Source organism: Triticum aestivum, chromosome 2A, assembly GCF_018294505.1.
Source record: "Triticum aestivum cultivar Chinese Spring chromosome 2A, IWGSC CS RefSeq v2.1, whole genome shotgun sequence".
NCBI classification, from domain to species: domain Eukaryota; kingdom Viridiplantae; phylum Streptophyta; class Magnoliopsida; order Poales; family Poaceae; genus Triticum; species Triticum aestivum.
Genome location: NC_057797.1, coordinates 439,037,730 through 439,059,116, shown reverse-complemented (window position 1 = coordinate 439,059,116; position 21,387 = coordinate 439,037,730). Strand labels below are relative to the sequence as shown.

The 21,387-nt window shown below is 43.1% G+C and overlaps 1 protein-coding gene across 1 annotated transcript; it reads right to left on the bottom strand.

Annotated features, from left to right (window-relative positions):
* Window positions 1–14,222: 14,222 nt before the first annotated feature.
* Window positions 14,223–16,197, bottom strand: LOC123188928 (CASP-like protein 2A1). Its single transcript, XM_044601209.1, has 3 exons — window positions 15,658–16,197; window positions 15,417–15,534; window positions 14,223–14,875 (listed from the first exon to the last, which is right to left on the bottom strand). Exons 1-3 carry the CDS (start codon window positions 15,885–15,887, stop codon window positions 14,600–14,602), a joined length of 624 nt encoding a protein of 207 aa, XP_044457144.1. The 5' UTR covers window positions 15,888–16,197; the 3' UTR covers window positions 14,223–14,599.
* Between the last annotated feature and the right edge of the window lie 5,190 nt (window positions 16,198–21,387).

The window sequence follows — 21,387 nt, the reverse complement described above, 5'->3', positions numbered from 1 at the left end:
TATGCAAGAGTCAGTAGTATTCCTTCTCATTTCAACCTCAATTATTCTCTAGTTGGCAAGTATCATGTGGTGGGGAAAGATCCAAGCATATATGGCCATTCAAATATATTTGATCATGAATTATTATTGTTCACAATTATCTATATGATAAATAAGTTGGGAGGCGAAACATTAAGACCCTATCTTTCTCTGTGTTGGATGGATGTTATTTGTTCTAAAAATATGCTTTCAGTGTCAGCAATCATGGAAGACTATATGATAGTTGAGTATGTGGAATTTGCTAAATCAAAGCTATTACATAGACCCTTCCTGAAAATAAGATGAATTGCAATTGTTTGATGACTGAGAACATAGTTTGTTAGTTTTCAAGAAAGTTTATTGTCTATGCTTTAACATGTGAATAGCTTGTTACTTGATCATCAGAAGTTTTATGAGACGAGCTATTGTTTATGATATATAATGATGTTAGAAAAAGTGTTTGGAACTATCATCGATCAAATTTATGCACTATGCTAGCATTCACACTTCATAAATTATTTCTTTTACCATTTACTTACTCAAGGACGAGTAGGAATTAAGCTTGGGGATGCTGATACGTCTCCAACGTATCTATAATCTATGAAGTATTCATGCCATGTTTACAACAATTTTATATGGTTTCGGTATGATTTGATTAGAACTAACCCGGACTGACGCTGCTTTCAGCAGAACTACCGTGGTGTCGTTTTTTGTGCAGAAATAGAAGTTCTTGGAATGGGCTGAAAATTTAGGTGATTTTTTATGGACCAAAAGAGACCCCCGAAGCACCGAAGCTGGACCAGGAGGTGACCGAGGAGGCCACAAGCCTAGGGGCACGCCCACCTCCTAGGGCACACCTTCCGAGCTTGTGGGCCCCGGGCACCCTCTTGACATGAGACTGACGCCAAAAATTCCTATAAATACCCAAACCCCAAGTTCCACCGCCACAAGCTTCTGTGGCCACGAAAAACCAATCGGGACCCCGTTTCGGCACCCTACCGGAGGGGGGAAATCATTACCGGAGGCAATCTTCATCATCCCAGCGGCCACCATGATGAGGAGGGAGTAGTTCACCCTCAGGGCTGAGGGTACATACTAGTAGCTATGTATTTGATCTCCCTCTCTTGTGTTCTTGATTTGGCATGATCTTGATGTACCACGAGCTTCGTTAATATATTTGGATCTTATGGTGTTCTTCCCACTCTACCTTCTTGTGATGAATTGAGTCTTGCTATTTGAGGTTTTGTTATGTTGGATTGAATACTGGATTTGAGGACACTTGATGTATGTCTTGCATATGGATACCTGTGGTGACAATGGGGTATTATATTGGTTCAGTTGATGTATGTTTTGGCACTCAACTCACGGATTCCCGAGGTGACATTGGGGTAATATATGCATAGTGGTTGATGCATGATTTCGTCCTACGTTCTCTGGTAGAAACTTTGGGGTGATTCTTTGTTGCACGTTGAGGGGTTGTTGTATGATCGAATTATGTTACCATTGTTGAGAGATTTTGCACTTATCAAAGTATGAACCCTAGGCCTTGTTTTCAGGCATTGCAATACCATTTTGTTCACTTTTGTTACTTGCTACGTTGCTGTTTTTATATTTTCAGATTACAAAAACCTATATATACTATCCATATTACACTTGTATCACCATCTCTTTGCCGAACTAGTGCACCTATACAATTTTCCATTGTATTGGGTGTGTTGGGGACACAAGAGACTCTTTGTTATTTGGTTGCAGGGCTATTTGAGAGAGACCATCTTCATCCTACGCCTCCCACGGATTGATAAACCTTAGGTCATCCACTTGAGGGAAAATTGCTACTTCCCTACAAAAATCTGTGCTTGGAGGCCCAACACGAGTCTACAAGAAGATAGATTGCATAGTAGACATCAGCCCACACACTGGGAAGCTTAATGTTGGTCTAGCCTCAAGGCCCAAGGGGCTGGTGGCAGCTCTGCTCTAGCATGCAATCCAGGGGGTTGCCCTGGAGGCGAAGCAATATATCGGCGTGTAAGTCAAGTAGCTCTTAACGAGGAGGTCGGTTAAGGACCTTGTAAACCCTAGCTCCCGTCCCCTTTATAAGGCAAGGCTAGGGGTAGCTCGAGAGATCTATTCCATTAGAGAAACTTCTTGCTAGTCATCATCGTCATCCTCTTGTAACCCCTCACACGAGGTGCTCCCATATCAATCAAAAACAAAGTAGGACACAGGGTATTACCTCAGCCATGAGGGCCCGAACCTGGGTAGACCCCACATGCGAACTCCCTTATGGTACTTTCGTCTATGCTTGCCACCCTACCGAGGGCACTTATGGTTTTCCGCACTGTCAAAGAAGTTTGGTTTTTCTTCCACCTTCTTGGCTTGCTTTAAAAAATAGAAGACTTTCATTAGCAGAAAGTAAGTAATTCATCGAAGGGGCCGACAGAGCCACTTGAAGTTACTAAGCTGCGATGACTGAGCACTATATTTAATAGACACCAAAGGCACTCTAGTGCTAGTAAAAAGAGATAGGTTAAAGAGCATTACCTTGTTGGATACCCTTGATGATTTCAATTCTTCTAACTTCTTCCCATTGAACATGAGTGATAAATGAAACTGATCTCACCATGTTCATAACCACATTATTCCACTGATGAGACAAGGCAAATTTATTCATAATTTTCTGAAGTTAGGACCATTCAACTCGGTCATATGATGTCATTTCCAACTTCAGAGCACAAAACATATGCTTCATTGGCTCGTCCTATTCATAAAATGTAGGCATTCATAAGCAGGTATGATATTTTCAATAATTAGTCGCCCATGAGCAAACACCGGTTACTCTTTTATAAAGTTATTTATGGAAGATTTTTCTTCATACGATTCGCCAAAACCTTGGAATAAACCTTGTACCACACATTACACAAGTTAGCAGATGGAATTGAGAGAGGCTAGAAGGATTGGATACCTTGGGAAATAACATCAAGATGGTGTTATTTATAATCACCACACTCTTGGTGCCCTAAATAATCTGAGGACATTGGTGACATACTCCCCGCATACATCCCAATGGTGTTGGACCTTTTTATCGGAACCCTTCTAGGATAGGAGCTTTAAGAGGAAACACCTGGAATCAAGCACTCTTGAACTCTTATTGTCTGCACAGTTAAATTAAAATGGTACTCATACATGGGACAATATCAAGAACCCTTTCCATCCCTGACATCCCTCAAAAGTAAAGAGACTACCTTAAAATTTTGTTGCCACCACATCCATCTGGGTAAGATCATCAATTATCTCCCCATCGGAGTTCAAAACGCTCTTAATTTTGCTTCTATGTCTTCTCATATTAGTCCTTTGGTGGAAGAAATGTGTGTTCTAGTCCCCTGCAACTAGCCATTCAACTTAGGATCTTTGCTTCCACGTGGTTTCTTCGTGATCATACATCTCCAGCAAATTATCATTGATCTTTATCTCCAAATGATCTTGACCAACTTGGTCGAGGAGGCTTTGGAGACATTCCAATACTGATTTAAGTTCCATAATATTTTTTCTAACACTTTCGAAAGAATTTATTTCCCACTGCCCAAGATCGCATGAGAGCTTGGAGCTTCCCTTTAACATCAAGACAATAGAGTCACACTGGGTGCCATGGCTCTTCGTTCGAAAAGGCGACCCCTAGGAGGCGCTTAGGTGCAAGTTATGGCACAATGCCTTGCCTAGGGTGTAAATAGTAGTCTAGGCAGTGCAAGCAAGGAAATGTCCATTCCAGTGAAAAATTGTACCATATTACACTGGTAGGCCTAACAGGTCATATTTTGATGGAAGTAGGTGATAATTTACTCATTTACATGTTACTAAACTTAATTCTATGCACATATAATACCCAAAATCGCCCTCAGCATTCAAAATAGCAAAACCACCTAAGCCACGATTTGGGTGCTTAAGCGTTGCCTAGGATCTAGGTAATGGCCAACTGCCTCACCTATGCCTATAGCTTTTTCCAACCTTTCCATGCACCGATTACAACCTTCCTTAGCTCGGGATGTGACCCCCACATAGCTTCATACTGAAATGGTTAAGTGGGGGTGGTGAAGATTCTGGTGTCAGCTTCATCAAGACATAATTGGATGATAGAATGGCTAGAGCATGTCATCACTCCATAGAAAATAACATGCTCCGCAACTCTAGTCTAGGGTCATCAGGGCCATGTCAAGCCGCATACGATTTTATGTATCGCTTACCACCTTGTTTTCAAAAGTGCAATTTTTTAATCTATAACCAAGGTCTTGGAAAGCATAATCATACACTGTTTCTCTAAAAGGTCATCCATTTGCACCTAACTATTTTTGTCGGCTGCTTCATACTCACCATGATTGTAAACTTCATTGGCTCGTTGAGGGCAACACAAGGAAGATTGCTAATTGAGGCGAGACCTTTGTTACCGTCCTAGTTCTTATATGTGATAGCCTGGCTTATTAGGGATGATAGACTACTCATATCAATAAGGAATTCCTTCTTTTCTGGGAGCCCATTCTGACAGAACTCCAAAGTTAAGTGCGCTCATCTTGGAGTAGTTTCAGGATGGGTGACCGACCGGGAAGTTACTCCCGGGTGCGCACGAGTGAGGACAAAGTGCGCAAAAAAGACTAGTATTGATCTGTGGGGCCAGTCTAGATCCCGCCAAGAGTAACGACCACCGGCGGGTGTGTCCGGGGCGTTAAAAGTTGGTATCAGAGTCGACCCTCGCGGTTACACGGATGGTTGCAGACAGGTGCGCGGTCATGTTGTTCATGACATTTGTGACCTGTCGTGGCACCCGGCATGGCACATGTACTGGACTGGAAGCACAGCCGTTTGTGCCAAGAGGGAACGTTCCTATGGCCCGACGAGGACGACGGTTCCTTTGAGTGGGGGTGTATGTGATAGCCTGGCTTATTAGGGATGATAGACTACTCATATCAATAAGGAATTCCTTCTTTTCCGGGAGCCCATTCTGACAGAACTCCAAAGTTAAGTGTGCTCAGCTTGGAGTAGTTTCAGGATGGGTGACCGACCGGGAAGTTACTCCCGGGTGCGCACGAGTGAGGACAAAGTGTGCAGAAAAGACTAGTATTGATCTATGGGGCCAGTCTAGATCCTGCCAGGAGTAACGACCACCGGCGGGTGTGTCCGGGGCGTTACATTATACCTCTCTAGAACTTGAGCATCACCATACACAAGAGTAAGGTGCTAAGGTTTAGATCCAACATCCTCAATCTTTGCATCTATGTGGTACTCAGAATAACACAAAACTTCTAGCTTTACTGAATTGTTTCAATACAAACCAAGAATACCGCTCCTACCGGAGCTACTAACGGCAAAACTACTATCAAACCCAGAGAAGGGGATAAAAGTTTGGCCAATGCTTTACTAATTTGTGTTTCAACAATTCCTAGCATGGATGGGGCTACCTTTCTCATGAAATCACGAAGCTCTCGAAATGTCGCTTGATGGCCCACACCATGACTGTTCCACATCAGAATATTCATTCTATCCAGCTGTACTCCTTGAGAGATCCTGCCGACCACACATTAGTGCATTTGTTTTTCCTCCAAATTCCTGCTTCTCTTATTCTCTGAGTTTGCGACTATCTTAGAGTGTTTGGATCACTCTTTAGGGAAGGGCTTAGCGGCAGAAGAGGCGTTGGAACTGCAAGAGTTTGGTTTCTGGCCCCAATAGCTTGGGTCCCGTGCCGAGCTGGACCAATAACCTTGGTTGAACATCTCTTCCTTTTTAGATCAACATCATCCATATTAGCACCAGTGTTCTCACATTTTGACCACTTCAGCACCCTAGCATTGCACCCCTTCCACGGAATGATCCACCCACATGTCTTCTAACAGGACCCTGTCCTCGGTCAACACACATGAATGAGGTGACACTGAGGTTCCTCAAGACCAAACCCTATGATGGATGGACACACCATCACCATGCTCCTTATGAACATGCCCAAGATTCCTGCAAAATGGTGCACCAATATGTAAGTCTTTCGTATTTTACACGAAATATCTAGCATTTGGTATCCCTCACCAGAGAGTCGTCATTCTTGAGTGGTTTGTTGACATTGATCTTGACGCAGACTCTAAAGAATAAGCCCCTGAAGTGATGTGATGATGGTTCTACATAGATAATTCTCCCACTTTCCCCATGAACGATTTCAGAAGGGGGGCACATCCATCTAACACATCATGGATCTGAATCCAAATTTCAATGGCACAAGCTTGATCAACGAAGGCTTAGTGAAGTCATCATAGGAAGCCAACAAAACTACATTGCTTCGGAGGGTCCAAGGGCATCCCACCATCACTATTTCCTAATCACCATGAAAAGAATATTGTAAGATGAACAAATTATCCTCCAGAGGCCAGATCTTGACGCCCTGAGCGAGGTCGCAAGCAGTTTAAGTGTTTTCGAAGGACCAAAACTGGGTGAAGGGTTTGATCATATGAACTCTTGCTAAAGCCATCCACTGAGAGGTTTATGTTGGCGGCACCACCCCCTGCATGAAGACCACATCATCTAGGTCTTCCTCCCTTAGGCCAAGTTAATTCATTATGGCCTCTACCTCGCTCACATCCTCACCAGATCCCGATGCCTGATCTGTTGGGTCACGTAGTATTTCAAAAAAGATTCCTACGATCACACAAGATCTATCTAGGAGAAGCATAGCAACGAGCGGGGAGAGTGTGTCCATGTACCCTCGTAGACCGAAAGCGGAAGCGATTATTAACGCGGTTGATGTAGTCGAATATCATCACGATCCAACCGATCCAAGCACCGAACGTACGACACCTCCGCGTTCAGCACACATTCAGCTCGATGGCGTCCCTCGAGCTCTTGATTTGGTTGAGGACGAGGGAGAGTTCCGTCAGCACGACGGTGTGGCGACGGTGATGATGATGTTACCGGCTCACCTAAGCACTACGACGATATGACCTAGGTGTGTAACTGTGGAGGGGGCATCGCACACGGCTAAGAGAAGACTTGGTGTGCCTTTGGGGTGCCCCCCTCCCACGTATATAAAGGGGGGAGGAGAGGTGGCCGGCCCAAGGAGGGGCGCACCAAGGGGGGAGTCCTACTTGGACTCCCGGTCCAAGTAGGATTCCACCCCCTCCTTTCCTTTTCGAAGAAGGGGAAAGGGGGAAAAGAGAACGAGGAGAAGAAGGAAAGGGGGGTCGCCCCCACCCCCCAAACCCTAGTACAATTCAGTTTGGGATTAGGGGGCGTGCGCCTCCACTTGGTCGCCTGCCTCCTCTCTCCTCAAGGGCCCATGAAGGCCCATTAACCCCCAGGGGGTTCCGGTAACCTCCCGGTACTCCGAAAAATGTCCGAACCTTTCTGAAACCATTCTGGTGTCCAAACATAACCTTCCAATATATCAATCTTTATGTCTCGTCCATTTCAAGACTCCTCGTCATGTCCGTGATCTCATCCAGGACTCCGAACAAACTTCGGTTCATCAAAATACATAAATCATAATACAAATCATCATCGAACGTTAAGTGTGCGGACCCTACGGGTTCGAGAACTATGTAGACATGACCGAGACACATATCCGTTCAATAACCAATAGCGGAACCTGGATGCTCATATTGGCTCCTACATATTCTACAAGATCTTTATCGGTCAAACCGCATAACAACATACGTTGTTCCCTTTGTCATTGGTATGTTACTTGCCCGAGATTCAAACGTCGGTATCTTTATACCTAGTTCAATCTCGTCACCAGTAAGTCTCTTTAATCGTTCCGTAATGCATCATCCCGTAACTAACTCATTAGTCACATTGCTGGCAAGGCTTATAGTGATGAGCATTACTGAGAGGGCCCAGAGATACCTCTCCGATACACGGAGTGACAAATCCTAATCTCGATCTATGTCAACTCAACAAACATCATTGGAGACACCTATAGAGCATCTTTATAATCACCCAGTTACATTGTGATGTTTGATAGCACACAAGGTATTCCTCCGATATTCGGGAGTTGCATAATCTCATAGTCAGAGGAACATGTATAAGTCATGAAGAAAGCAATAGCAATAAAACTAAACGATCATAATGCTAAGCTAACGGATGGGTCTTGTCCATCACATCATTCTCTAATGATGTGATCCCATTCATCAAATGACAACATATGTCTATGGTCAGGAAACTTAACCATCTTTGATTAACGAGCTAGTCTAGTAGAGGCATACTAGGGCACTCTATTTGTCTATATATTCACACATGTACTAAGTTTCCGGTTAATACAATTCTAGCATGAATAATAAACATTTATTATGATATAAGGAAATGTAAATAACAACTTTATTATTGCCTCTAGGGCATATTTCCTTCAGTCTCCCACTTGCACTAGAGTTAATAATCTAGATTACATAGTGATGATTCTAACATCCATGGAGTCTTGGTACTGATCATGTTTTGCTCGTGAGAGAGGCTCAGTCAATGGGTCTACAACATTTAGATCCGTATGTATCTTGCAAATCTCTATGTCTCCCTCCTTGACTTGATCGCGGATGGAATTGAAGCGTCTCTTGATGTGTTTGGTTCTCTTGTGAAATCTGGATTCCTTCGCTAAGGAAATTGCTCCAGTATTGTCACAAAAGATTTTCATTGGACCCGATGCACTAGGTATGACACCTAGATCGGATATGAACTCCTTCATCCAGACTCCTTCATTTGCTGGTTCCGAAGCAGCTATGTACTCCACTTCACACGTAGATCCTACCACGACGCTCTGCTTGGAACTGCACCAAGTGACAGCTCCACCATTCGATATAAATATTTATCCGGTTTGTGACTTAGAGTCATCCGGATCAGTGTCAAAGCTTGCATCGACGTAACCGTTTACGACGAGATATTTGTCACCACCATAAACTAGAAACATATCCTTAGTCCTTTCAGGTATTTCAGGATGTTCTTGACCGCTGTCTACTGATCCACTCCTGGATTACTTCGGTACCTCCCTGCTAAACTAATAGCAAGGCACACATCAGGTCTGGTACACAGCATTGCATACATGATAGAACCTATGGCTGAGGCATAGGGAATGACTTTCATTTTCTCTCTATCTTCTGTAGTGGTCGGGCATTGAGTCTGACTCAACTTCACACCTTGTAACACAAGCAAGAACCCTTTCTTTGACTAATCCATTCTGAACTTCTTCAAAAACTTTAACAAGGTATGTGCTTTGTGAAAGTCCAGTTAAGTCTATCTCTATAGATCTTGATGCCTAATATATAAGCAGCTTCACCGAGGTCTTTCATTGACCTTTTTTTCCTTTAAATATCCTTTTATGCTATTCAGAAATTCAGTATCATTTTTGATCAATAATATGCCATCCACATATAATATCAGAAATGCTACAGAGCTCCCACTCACTTTCTTGTAAATACAGGCTTCTCCAAAAGTCTGTATAAAACCATATGCTTTGATCACACTATCAAAGCGTATATTCCAACTCCGAGAGGCTTGCACCAGTCCATAAATGGATCGCTGGAGCTTGCACACTTTGTTAGCACTTTTAGGATCGACAAAACCTTTTGGTTGCATCATATACAGCTCTTCTTTAAGATATCCATTAAGGAATGCAGTTTTGACATCCATTTGGAAAATTTCATAATCATAAAATGCGGCAATTGCTAACATGATTCGGACTGATCTAAGCATCGCTACGGGTGAGAAGGTCTCATCATAGTCAACTCCTTGAACTTGTCGAAAACCGTTCACAACAAGTCGAGCTTTGTAGATAGTAACATTACTGTCAGCATCAGTCTTCTTCTTGAAGATCCATTTATTCTCTATGGCTGGCCGATCATTGGGCAAGTCAACCAAAGTCCACACTTTGTTCTCATACATGGATCCCATCTTAGATTTTATGGCCTCAAGCCATTTCGCGGAATCTGGGCTCATCATCGCTTCCTCATAGTTCGTAGGTTCGTCATGGTCAAGTAATATGACTTCCAGAACAGGATTACCATACCACTCTGGTGCGGATCTTACTCTGATTGACCTACGAGGTTCAGTAGTAACTTGATCTGAAGTTTCATGATTATCATCATTAGCTTCCTCACTGATTGGTGTCGGAATCACTGGAACAGTTTTCTGTGATGAACTACTTTCCAATTCGGGAGAAGGTACAATTACCTCATCAAGTTCTACTTTCCTCCCACTCACTTCTTTCGAGAGAAACTCCTTCTCTAGAAAGGATCCATTCTTAGCAACAAATATCTTGCCTTCGGATCTATGATAGAAGGTGTACCCAACAGTCTCCTTTGGGTGTCCTATGAAGACACATTTCTCCGATTTAGGTTCGATCTTATCAGGTTGAAGCTTTTTCACATAAGCATCGCAGCCCCAAACTTTAAGAAATGCCAACTTGGGTTTCTTGCCAAACCACAGTTCAAATGGTGTCGTCTCAACGGATTTAGATGGTGCCCTATTTAACATGAATGCAGCCGTCTCTAAAGCATAACCCCAAAACGATAGCGGTAAATCAGTAAGAGACATCATAGATCGCATCCTATCTAATAAAGTACGATTAAGACATTCGGACACACTATTACATTGTGGTGTTTCAGGTGGCGTGAGTTGTGACACTATTCCATATTGTTTCAAATGAAGACCAAATACATAATTCAAATATTCTCCTCCACGATCAGATCATAGAAACTTTATTTTCTTGTTACGATGATTTTCTACTTCACTCTGAAATTCTTTGAACTTTTCAAATGTTTCAAACTTATGTTTCATTAAGTAGATATACCCATATCTGCTCAAATCATCTGTGAATGTCAGAAAATAACGATACCCGCCGCGAGCCTCAACACTCATCGGACCACATACATCAGTATGTATTATTTCCAACAAGTTAGTTGCTCGCTCCATTGTTCCGGAGAACAGAGTCTTAGTCATCTTGCCCATGAGGCATGGTTCGCAAGCATCAAGTGATTCCAAAAGCCCATCAGCATGGAGTTTCTTCATATTCTTTACACCAATATGACCTAAACGGCGGTGCCACAAATAAGTTGCACTATTATTATTAAACTTGTATCTTTTGGCTTCAATATTATGAATATGTGTTTCACTACAATTGAGATTCAATAAAAATAGACCACTCATCAAGGGTGCTTGACCACAAAAGATATTACTCATATAAATAGAACAACCATTATTCTCTGATTTAAATGAATAATCGTCTCACATCAAACAAGATCCAGATATAATGTTCATGCTTAACGTTGGCACCAAATAACAATTATTTAGGTCTAAAACTAATCCCGAAGGTAGATGTAGAGGTAGCATGCCGATGGCGATCACGTCGACTTTGGAACCATTTCCCACGCGCATCGTCACCTCGTCCTTAGCCAATCTCGTTTAATCTGTAGCCCCTGTTTCGAGTTGCAAATATGAGCAACAGTACCAGTATCAAATCCCCAGGCGCTACTATGAGCATTAGTAAGGTACACATCAATAACATGGCACGATAGAGGTTTTCTTTGGTTTTTGTGAAAGAGGGAAGTTGGATGGAGAGGCTGGTGGAGTGGTGGTTATTTGTGCGAGGAGGGTGAATGAATGTAGTGTTTGTGTGGAGACTGTGGTTTTCTAGAGAAACCAAACGGGTGTAGTCAATCGATCGAACTGTCGCTTGGTTTTTTAGAAGAATCGTACGAGCAGAGCGAACGCGCCGGCCCAGCTTGCGAACCAGCCTAGCCTAGTAAATAGAAATAAGCGAATGCGCCGGCCCGACCCAATAGCTTCGTCTCAAGCGCTGAAAAAAGGACGGTCATGTTAGAGCTTGTAGTAGAGCTTTTGTGTTCTCGTTGTTGAAGATCTCTACAGAGCTTCGTAGAGCTTGGTAGTAAGGTACACCAATGACATGGGACCAAGCTCTGCAGAGATCTTCGACAACGAGAACACAAAGCTCTACTACACGCGCGGGGTGAGCACCTGGTACAACAGCATTGCAATCCTGAAGAATCATGTGCGCATGGTGAGGGCCTGCGCCACACATGAGGAGAGGTCAAGACTGCCAGACCTCCGCCGCTTACTCATTGAGAACTAGGTCTGCGCGGTGGAGCAGGCCAGGGATTCCCCGGATCCATTCCAGCGTTCACGTCGGTACATGTACCAGAACCGCGACCAACTCCACATGGACCACGAGCTCGATTGAGTGGTGCCAGTGCTGCCCGCCGCTCTGGTGGAGATGGAGCCGTCGTAGATGGAGCAACAAGTGGAGCAGCAATAGATGGAGCAGCAGGTGGAGCAACAGCAGATGGAGGTGGTGATTGGCACAAGCACTAGGAGGAAGAAGCAGCAGCTCCGCATCATGGGGGCAGTTCGTCGGTCACTCCGTCTGCTGAAGCTGCAACAAAAGTGAGTTTGATGCAACACCTAGGTCTTAGTTAGTTTCTGCAGCAAGATCTGAACCAATACATGGGTACAATTAGTTTGTGAACTTAATAGTTTGCTTGTGTCTAAAAAACTATGTGTGCTTTCTATCTGAATGGTGCTATGGTATCTATCTATCTAGAGAACTCATCTATCTATGACATCTATCTATTTATCTGAATGTTTGTGCTCATATTATCTGAATGTTTATGCTCATATTATCTGAATGGCATTGCTCATATTATCCATTGTAAATGTCAAACTTTGGCGCTCATATTATCTAAGTCTCAAACTTTGGTGCTTAGGTTTCAATGCAAAGAACAGGTCTAGACTTTCTTCAGTTAGCTTACTATGGAACTATAGGTGTGCTCTAAGTGTCAATGCAAAGATAAAATGTTATGAAACATAGAATTCTTCTATTTTGTAGTGTAGTTTGATTAAATAAAATCTGAACATTGTAAGTCTGAATATTGCAAGTCCTCTCCTAGTTAGGTACACTCGCAACCTTTAATCAACACAACTTTGAAACAATTTTGAACATTAAATTAAGCACACCAACTAACACTTCACATCAGCCAAAATCACTTAAAACCATGTATAATGACCCACTCCTTCTGTGGTCAACTTGTCCACTGCATCACTAAACCCAAATTTAACTCATGTACCCACTGCACAACACCCTGTAAATTTCAGTAGTGGCATTTATTATCAGTTGCATTCAATGCATAAGGATAATTCAAATGCAAACTACATCTATCAATTAGTAAAGAAACTAATCCTAGAATAATTAACCATTTGAAGGAACCTAGTTAGGTGAGTAGTCCAAACTGAAACTCTATTTCAGAACCCTAAAATTCAGTAAAAAAAGCACAGGTTTGAGTTAATTCAGAGTCCTAAAATTCAGTCAAACATGACATCAATATTTAGTTAATTCAGAGTCCTAAAATTCAGTCAAACAAGACATGAACATTTAGTCACAAACAACAACAGCAAGATAACTAGTTCCAGCAACGAAATTTGCTAGAATTCCAGCAAACCCTAGTTTCAAAATCTGAAACCTTAGAATTCCACCAACGAAATTTGCTAATAGAGAGAGGCGGGCAGCTCACCTAGGGGCTCGACCACCACGAGCGGGTGTCGGCGACATCTGGCGCCACCGGTAGTGGCGACCATGAAATACTTTGAAATGAATATGATGTGGCCGCAACAATCTTTCTCCTCGCCGCGGGTGCCCCCTGCCATGCCATCCAGCCACGGTGACCAGCTATGTCCGCCACGCCTTGTCCCCACCATTCCCTCGCCGATGGATCCGCAGCCACCACCGCGGTCATGCCCCGCGAGAGAGAGAGAGAGGAGAGGGAGAGGAAGGGAGGGGAGTGAGGAAGCGTTCGGGTTTGGTCAGGCCAGTCGCAGTCGCTTTAGACAGAGCCGTTAACGGCACGACGTCACTATTGCCGGACAGCGAGGGATCTGACAAGGGCTCAGTGTTTTTGCCATTGTAAAATTTTTGGTTCGGTGCAAAATATCATGAAACATAACGTGATGGCTTTGTGCATTTCACTCAAGTGATGGTTTTGTGCATTTAACTCCTCGACAAGGCCTTGTCATCTGGCGTATGCAGGTTCTACAAAAGATTTCATACGCTCAGTTCCGTATTTATTTTGTGAAATACTCCCTCCTTTGACAAATAAGATGTTCTGGATATAGACTATATATGAACTAAAATGAGTTGAGTGAACAAATAAACGGTTAAAAAAGTTAGAACACCTTATATCTTATATTTGTGAACGGAAAGAGTATTGATTTTGCTTTGCTTCAAGCACCTTACAAGCAACTGAACTCCTTAAATGAGGAAGCTCATCGTAGTTACATAGATCACCTGGGTGCCTGCAACGGAACTAGGTTCGCATTTTTGGAACGCATCAATTAATCCACCACAGCCTCACAGCAGAAGATTCAAAGCTAGTACAGTGTATATAGAATCAAGTAAAAAGAAGAGAGGCAGATGCACTATATGTAGCTTGAAATTAACTATGAGCCCTTACAGATTATTTCGTTCGCCTACACACACAGCGATACTACTACGTACGTACGTGTTTTGAGTTTTGACCCGTCATCGAGTAGCCAAGCCAGAGCAGCCAGGGATCCTCTCGGCTCAGCGCGGGAAGGCAGCGATCTCGACGCCCTTGTTGCCGAGCGAGGGCATGGGTGCGTCGTAGGCGCTGAAGAGGCGGTAGGACGAGATGAGGGAGAGGAGGATGTAGCAGACGACGGAGCCGAAGGTGATGGCCACCGACGTTCGGGCCTGCCTGCAGAAGCCGCCGAACACGCCGCACGCCTCGCTCCACGTCACCTCCTTGTCGCCGTTGTACGCCAGGTAGAGCAGCTCTGCCGACGCCGCGCCGGCCGCCAGGATCAGGTACGTGAACACCTGCATCCATCCACGCATCTTGCGGGTTAATTAGCATGAATAAATGGCCACCTGTTTCCCGTCACTGTGCAAGTTCTACAGTACAGGGAAGCTAGGATCTGGTGGTCGAAGTCGTTTGAGGGTGGACAAATCAATACCAACACTGACAGGTAAATTATGTCCGGGGCTAGCGTTTCTGTTTCTACCATGGCCTAATTTCTCTGCTGTATAAACACTCACTCCAACTATCTTATACGGAGTAGGATCTTTATATGAAAATTAGTAGATGACTCCTCTGTTCTAAAGCGGTTATTAGCCGGAACAAATCAAAAGTCTTACAAAATAATTCTAGTCATAAAACCTACTGATATACTATATCCTCTGCTCTACAAACTGTATACTCATGGATTTTGTACACGCATGGAGTAGTAACAAAATCGGAAAATTGACTGAATTTTAGCTGTGCTACATAAAAAGGCTCATAATTATCATAGCTAAGCTGCAAAATATTGTTCTAATTAATAGTACTCGTGAAGGCAGAGGAGAGGAACCAGTGAATAACCTGGTCTAGGAGGAAGACAATCCAGGAGCGGGACAGCGTCGCCGGCCGCGGCACGGCAGTGTAGAACGCGGATACCAGGGAGTAGGCCGCGCACAGCCCGTTGGCATAAACCAGGTACCTTCGATTTTGTGCCAAAAAACCACAGGGAGATGAATTGGTGAGGGAGCACGGCAAAGAGGGGAAATTACGGGGCTAATGAACTCCAGGGACGGAGGAGTCAAGATGCGAGGGAGCAACGTACTTGAATCCGCCGAGGTCGGAGTAGGAGACGGTGCCGTACTCGTTGGTCTGCGTGTCACGGAGCATAACGGCCATGGCGGCGACGCAGAGCCCCAGAGGCGCGGCGCGCAGCAGCGTCTCCAACGGACGGACCCGCGCCTCCGCGGCTGACAGGTCCCCTGCGATCAGCCCGTCCTCCCCTCCGCCGGTCGCCGGCGCCGAAATCACCTTCTCGTCCGCCATCTTCGACATCTCGACCAGCAGTCAGGGGCCAAAAACCAGCGTCGACGAAGAAAATAGCTCAACTTCCTCTCACTCCCGGTCCCGGTCCCTCTCCTCTGCTTGCTTGCTTGAAGGAAAGGGGATCGGGACGAGGGGAGGCGCGCATTTAAGGCGTGGAGCTGGGGAGGTTAGTTGGAGCGCAGCGGGGTGGCTTGAATGCGCGCAGTTAATGGCGCGGTGGCAGAGACGAGTCGAGTCGAGTCGACTGATCGGCAGCTGCGTGTTGCGTCGCGTTTCCGAATTCGCGCTACTCCCTCTACGCTCGCGGCGGCCGCGTGTGCCACATGCGTCGCGCGACCGGCACTCTTATCCAATGGTACTCCCACACGCATGGGCTGTTCAAAACATGTGATTTTTGTATTACTCCAAACATGTGATACTGTACAATTCAAATTTGAAGAAAAGTTTAAGAAGCAAAAATATAGACAAATCTAATATTGACATGAATATGTATATTAAGACAAATCCTTGGGACGTGGAGTATTTGCTCGCGAGCTCAAAATACTTCTTGATGAACAGTAAAATTAAAAAAATAGTAAACAAATTTTGAATTTTTTATGCTAAACTTTGACAAATGTTTTGCATGCTTTTGCAAAATTTCAGCACGAATTGCCATTCGTGGCAAAGAACAAAACCGATGTTCCAGAAATGCTTAGTTTCAAAAACATTTTAGAGTGCTGATTTTTTTGCTACCCTTCCACGAATGTCATTTCATGCTGAAATTTGACAAGCATACAAAACATTTGTCAAAGATTACCAAAAAAATCATTTTTTTGATTTTTTTACTATTTTATTTTATTTTACTTTTCATCGGGGAGCATTTGAATTAAGTATTTCTCGTGATCATAATAGGACTTCCGAAAATCCATGGCCCAATTTGATTTAAGTATTGAATTCCCCTTTTGTTTCTCGAGTTGTACATAAAATGGGTTAAACTTGAATTTAAAGTCTTGCAAGATACTTCTCCGTCCCACGATATAAGACGTTTTTGCAAGCTTAGGGAGTACAAGATACAAAACTGAATTGGAAGTGTAATTCGTTTTCGAAACTGATGTGCACATGAAATAGTGTGCACGACCATGGCACGATAGCCCTGTGGCAACCCGTTTGAGTACAATGAATTGCCATTGTATTCAGATGGGCGGTCGCACATGCTAGCCTAGAAAATCAATCTGGCGCGTGTTTTTACAATTCACGGGTAACAGTGTACAAACTATCAGATAAAAGAGTGCTTTATTGATCTACACAACTTTACAACATCGACTTATAAGGCTCCACGTCTCAACAATGCATGCGTTGAGGTCGGAACGGTCAAATTAGTCGTAGTGACTATTTCATATATAAGTGCAGCGGAAACTCTATCTATGGTAGCATGGTCCTAGCACGGCTTCACTCCACCGAGATCTGACTGGGTTACTCTTCTAGTGTTGCGTCAACTCCCTCTCCTTACTTGTGGGGAACATCTTCATACCTGGCCACGTTAAAAGCCATGAGTACATTGAATGAACTCGCAAGCCAAAACCTCATAAAATCACCCAAGAAACACTCCAATTATTCAAGCATGAAATTGCTCCAATACTATCAATCATCCACAACAACTTGACACGAACTACTATCAAGTTTAACTGTTGAAGTAAAAGCAGTACTACGACTATACAACTTAACTAGTAAATAATTGTCTCAACTATGATAAGCTTAAATTCAATCCCCAAACATGATCACTACTAGACTAAAGTTTGTCCACCGATTTGATCATTCTATGCTCTGATTACCATCTTAAGGTGATCACTACTAGGCTAAAGTCGTTTCCAAAAGGGTGATCACTTAGTCTAAAGTTATTCCTCCAATACTTCCAGTTTTATTACTACTAGGATTTACTTTGTTATCTTACCAAGCATCTTCAACTTTGAACTTACTAGCTCAAAACTATACTCCCAAACTATGACCACTTCTAAGCTAAAGCCTTTCCACCAAATGTGATCCATACTATGGCTAAGTAAAGATCTAAAAGCATAATAATGCAACAACAATAAGAAAAACAACGTAAACAACAATCATTCATGGTGGCGGCGGAGGAAGGCAACGCTATTGCTGCAAGAGCAGTCGGTTGACCAGGCGGTATGAGGCGACAATGGTTTTGAAGGAGCCCGACAACGTACGTGCACGACATGGAGCAGATGTCGGCCAGCGGATGTACAAAAACGATGGTGATGGTGGGCAGTGGCCATGGTGGCCCAGGGGGCTGAGGCATGCAGGGGCAAGGTCGGGTTGCGTTGGGGAAGAAAGGGGAAGGGAGTGGCGGCAGACGGTGGCAAAGGTCAGCTGGCGGTGGCGGGGACTCGTTGGCCGGATAAAGGCGCTAGCGCATGATCGGAAGAGAAGGGAGGAGGTGCACTAGCTTAGGGTAGGTCTAATCGGGCCAGCTAGGTTGTTATATAAGGGTTAGGCTGGCCGCTGGGACGTGATAACTGATGGGCGTTGCCGGATATGTTGTGCTCAGCACTTGCAAGTTATCCATCTCTCATGGGCTAGCCTAACTGAATTAAATGGGTTTTAACTAAAAGTGATTAGTCAACTTGTGATAAAATCATGAAATTTTTGTGTAGCTCCCAAATTCTATATACCTAAGAGAGTAAGCCCCACTAATTTATTTATCTCGACATGCAAGCATGCTACATGACCATAAAATTGTGAATGAGGTAAAGTGCAAGCATGCAACATCACCATAAAATTACGAATGGGGTAAAGTCCACCTCAATATGCAACCATGCATGAAAAAAGACCCATCCACCACATGCAACCATGCATGAAAAAAGACCCATCCACCACATGCAACCATGCATGGTAAATATTTTTCATTCAATTATTCTACTTTATATTTAATACATATTTTACAACTATATATAATTAAAATATAATAAGTCCTATTTTTTAAAGTCATATGTTATTAATCTAAATATTTATTTCACATAATCAAATCTCATTAAAATATATTGCAAGTCCCGCAGCAACGTGCGGATAAGGCCCACCACTATATGCAGTCGTGCATGAAAAAAGATCCACCACAATATTCAACCATGCAAGGGAAAATGTTTTCCATTCAGTTATTCTACTTATATTCAATAAATATAGTTACAACTATACATAATCAAATTCAATAAGTCATATGGATTTTATGTTTTGGATGCCAACCCAAATTTACATCAACCAATTCCAGCTACAACGCGCCGGGTATCTATAGAAGTCTATGGCAAAGTTTCAAGTGAAGACTAGAGGTAGAACATCAAAAAGGAAATAACCTAGTAAATTACTAATGAATAGTAAAATGGTAAAATATCTTAGGTTTTAGGGTTTAAATCAAATCAAATTTGACTTCTTTTAAACCGTAAAATTGTGTGTGTGTGTTGGGGGGGGGGGGGGGGGTCCACATATTAGTAAGTGGCTCTACGTAGATTATCTAGGGTTTAAAAATGTACGTTCCACATTTGGCATTAATTTTAGCATTTTCCTTTTGAAATATTTTGAGGGTTAATTAAATATTCATTTCCAAATAAAATGAAATGATGGCTCATGAAATTCTTATGCGATGATCATGATGCACAATTAATTTCTAAGGAAAGTGCTAATCTTGGGCTATTACAATGTACTGTATCGCGTGGACATGGTCCTAATTGTGTGGCTAGGCCCTTATCATTACTATGCCCATGCGCGGCTTTGTGATGATGGGTCGACATGTGGTGATAGTACATGGCGATGTCACTAGGTTGTGCTCTTTGAGTGCAGGAGATTGAGGTTCAGGGTTAAAACTCTAAATACGACCTTCATTAGTCAGACGTGACAATAGTGTGCGTGATGTTTCTCTGTTGAAGAAATTGCATAAAGTTTATCCAGACTGATTTCGGAGCTGAAAACCCACGATCTGGCCTTAGTCGTCGGGTCGAGGCACAACAACATTTGTATGTCGTTCGTCGTTGTTGGAGCATCTATTATATTACCCATGGTTGCCATCGTTGATGCATGTTAGTGTTGTTTGTTGAATTGTATGTTGGCCTTTTTTGATGTACTTTGGTTGGGTGCATCCGCAAAGCTACTCGATGATGGCGTAATATATTCCTTCTATTAGAAAAACGACGGGGCGTTCACTCGGTGCCGCTGGTTCAACTGGTTTCAGCATCAGTTGTAGGAGTACAACTGGGAAGGAGAAAAATAGACGCTGCATCAAACTGGAGCGGCAATCCACTGCGACGCCAAACAGCGGAAATTTCACGGCACAACGAAGTGGTACGACGCACCCTGTGCATACCGTGGGACTCCTCTCTTCTTCGTCAACAAAATACTATTCCCTCTGTAAAAATGATCTTATTATATTTTAAGACGAAGAAAATATTATATATAGGTGTGGTTAGACCTCAGTCGATTGGGACTTAACAAATGACACAACATATTAATAAAATAATAAAAAAAAATATGAATCTTATGAATCTTGTTCGCAAAAAAAATATATGAATCTTCACGTATGATCTTACAAATATACTATACTAGTATCTACCGCTTAAGTCACAGTCTACTGAAATTTAGCAATGCCGATTGTTTATAGCATGTGCTAGCGGCACGTCTCCGTCCGTATCCAGGCCCTCGGCCGCACGCTTAGTACCAGTAACACTTGTTTAATGGTTGTATAGTGCTACTCCCTAGATCGGACCATCGAGAAAGTGATGCCCATAAATGGAATTTATTCTCTGCGACAGTTCTCGAGCCTAACAATAGCGGCTGATTTATGAGGCAGCTGCACCACGTTCGTGTACCGGGAGAGAGGGCTGCATATCAGTGCATGGAAAGCAAGCAGCAACGAAGACTAAGAGACTAAGGCCTTGTTTGATTTCAAATAAGTCATCAACTTATATGTTGAAAAGTGAAAAAAATGATTTATTTTGTTAAACGGACCCAATTTATAAATCATCCCAACTTATAAGTCATAAGTTGTTCCACCCTAACTTAAAACTTATAAGTTACCCTTTTTTGCGTGGGTTCCATCATCTTTACATTAAAAACAAGGTGAAAATGTGTGATCAGATGACAACCAAACAAACGTGACTTATAAATCATTGGTTTTAAGTCACCTGACTTATAAGTCAGATGACTTATTGAAACCAAACAAGTCCTAAAGTTAAGGATGGACAGTACTAACCAACCAAAATCCGACACAAGAGAGTGAGTGTAGCGACCTACTATGATTTTCGAGAAACTGATGGAAGAGTGAGTATGGCGACCTACCATGATCTTCGGGAAACTGATGGAAGTTTGAGTGAAACGACCTACGGAAACCGATGGAAGTGTGAGTGTGACGACCAACTGTGATCTTACCGAAAAAGGCTTTCGCCCCGCTTTATAGATAAAGCCAAACATCCAACAAGGTTCGCCAACACACACACAGAGACAGAGGTCTAACATAGCAAGTAGTCAAATAGGG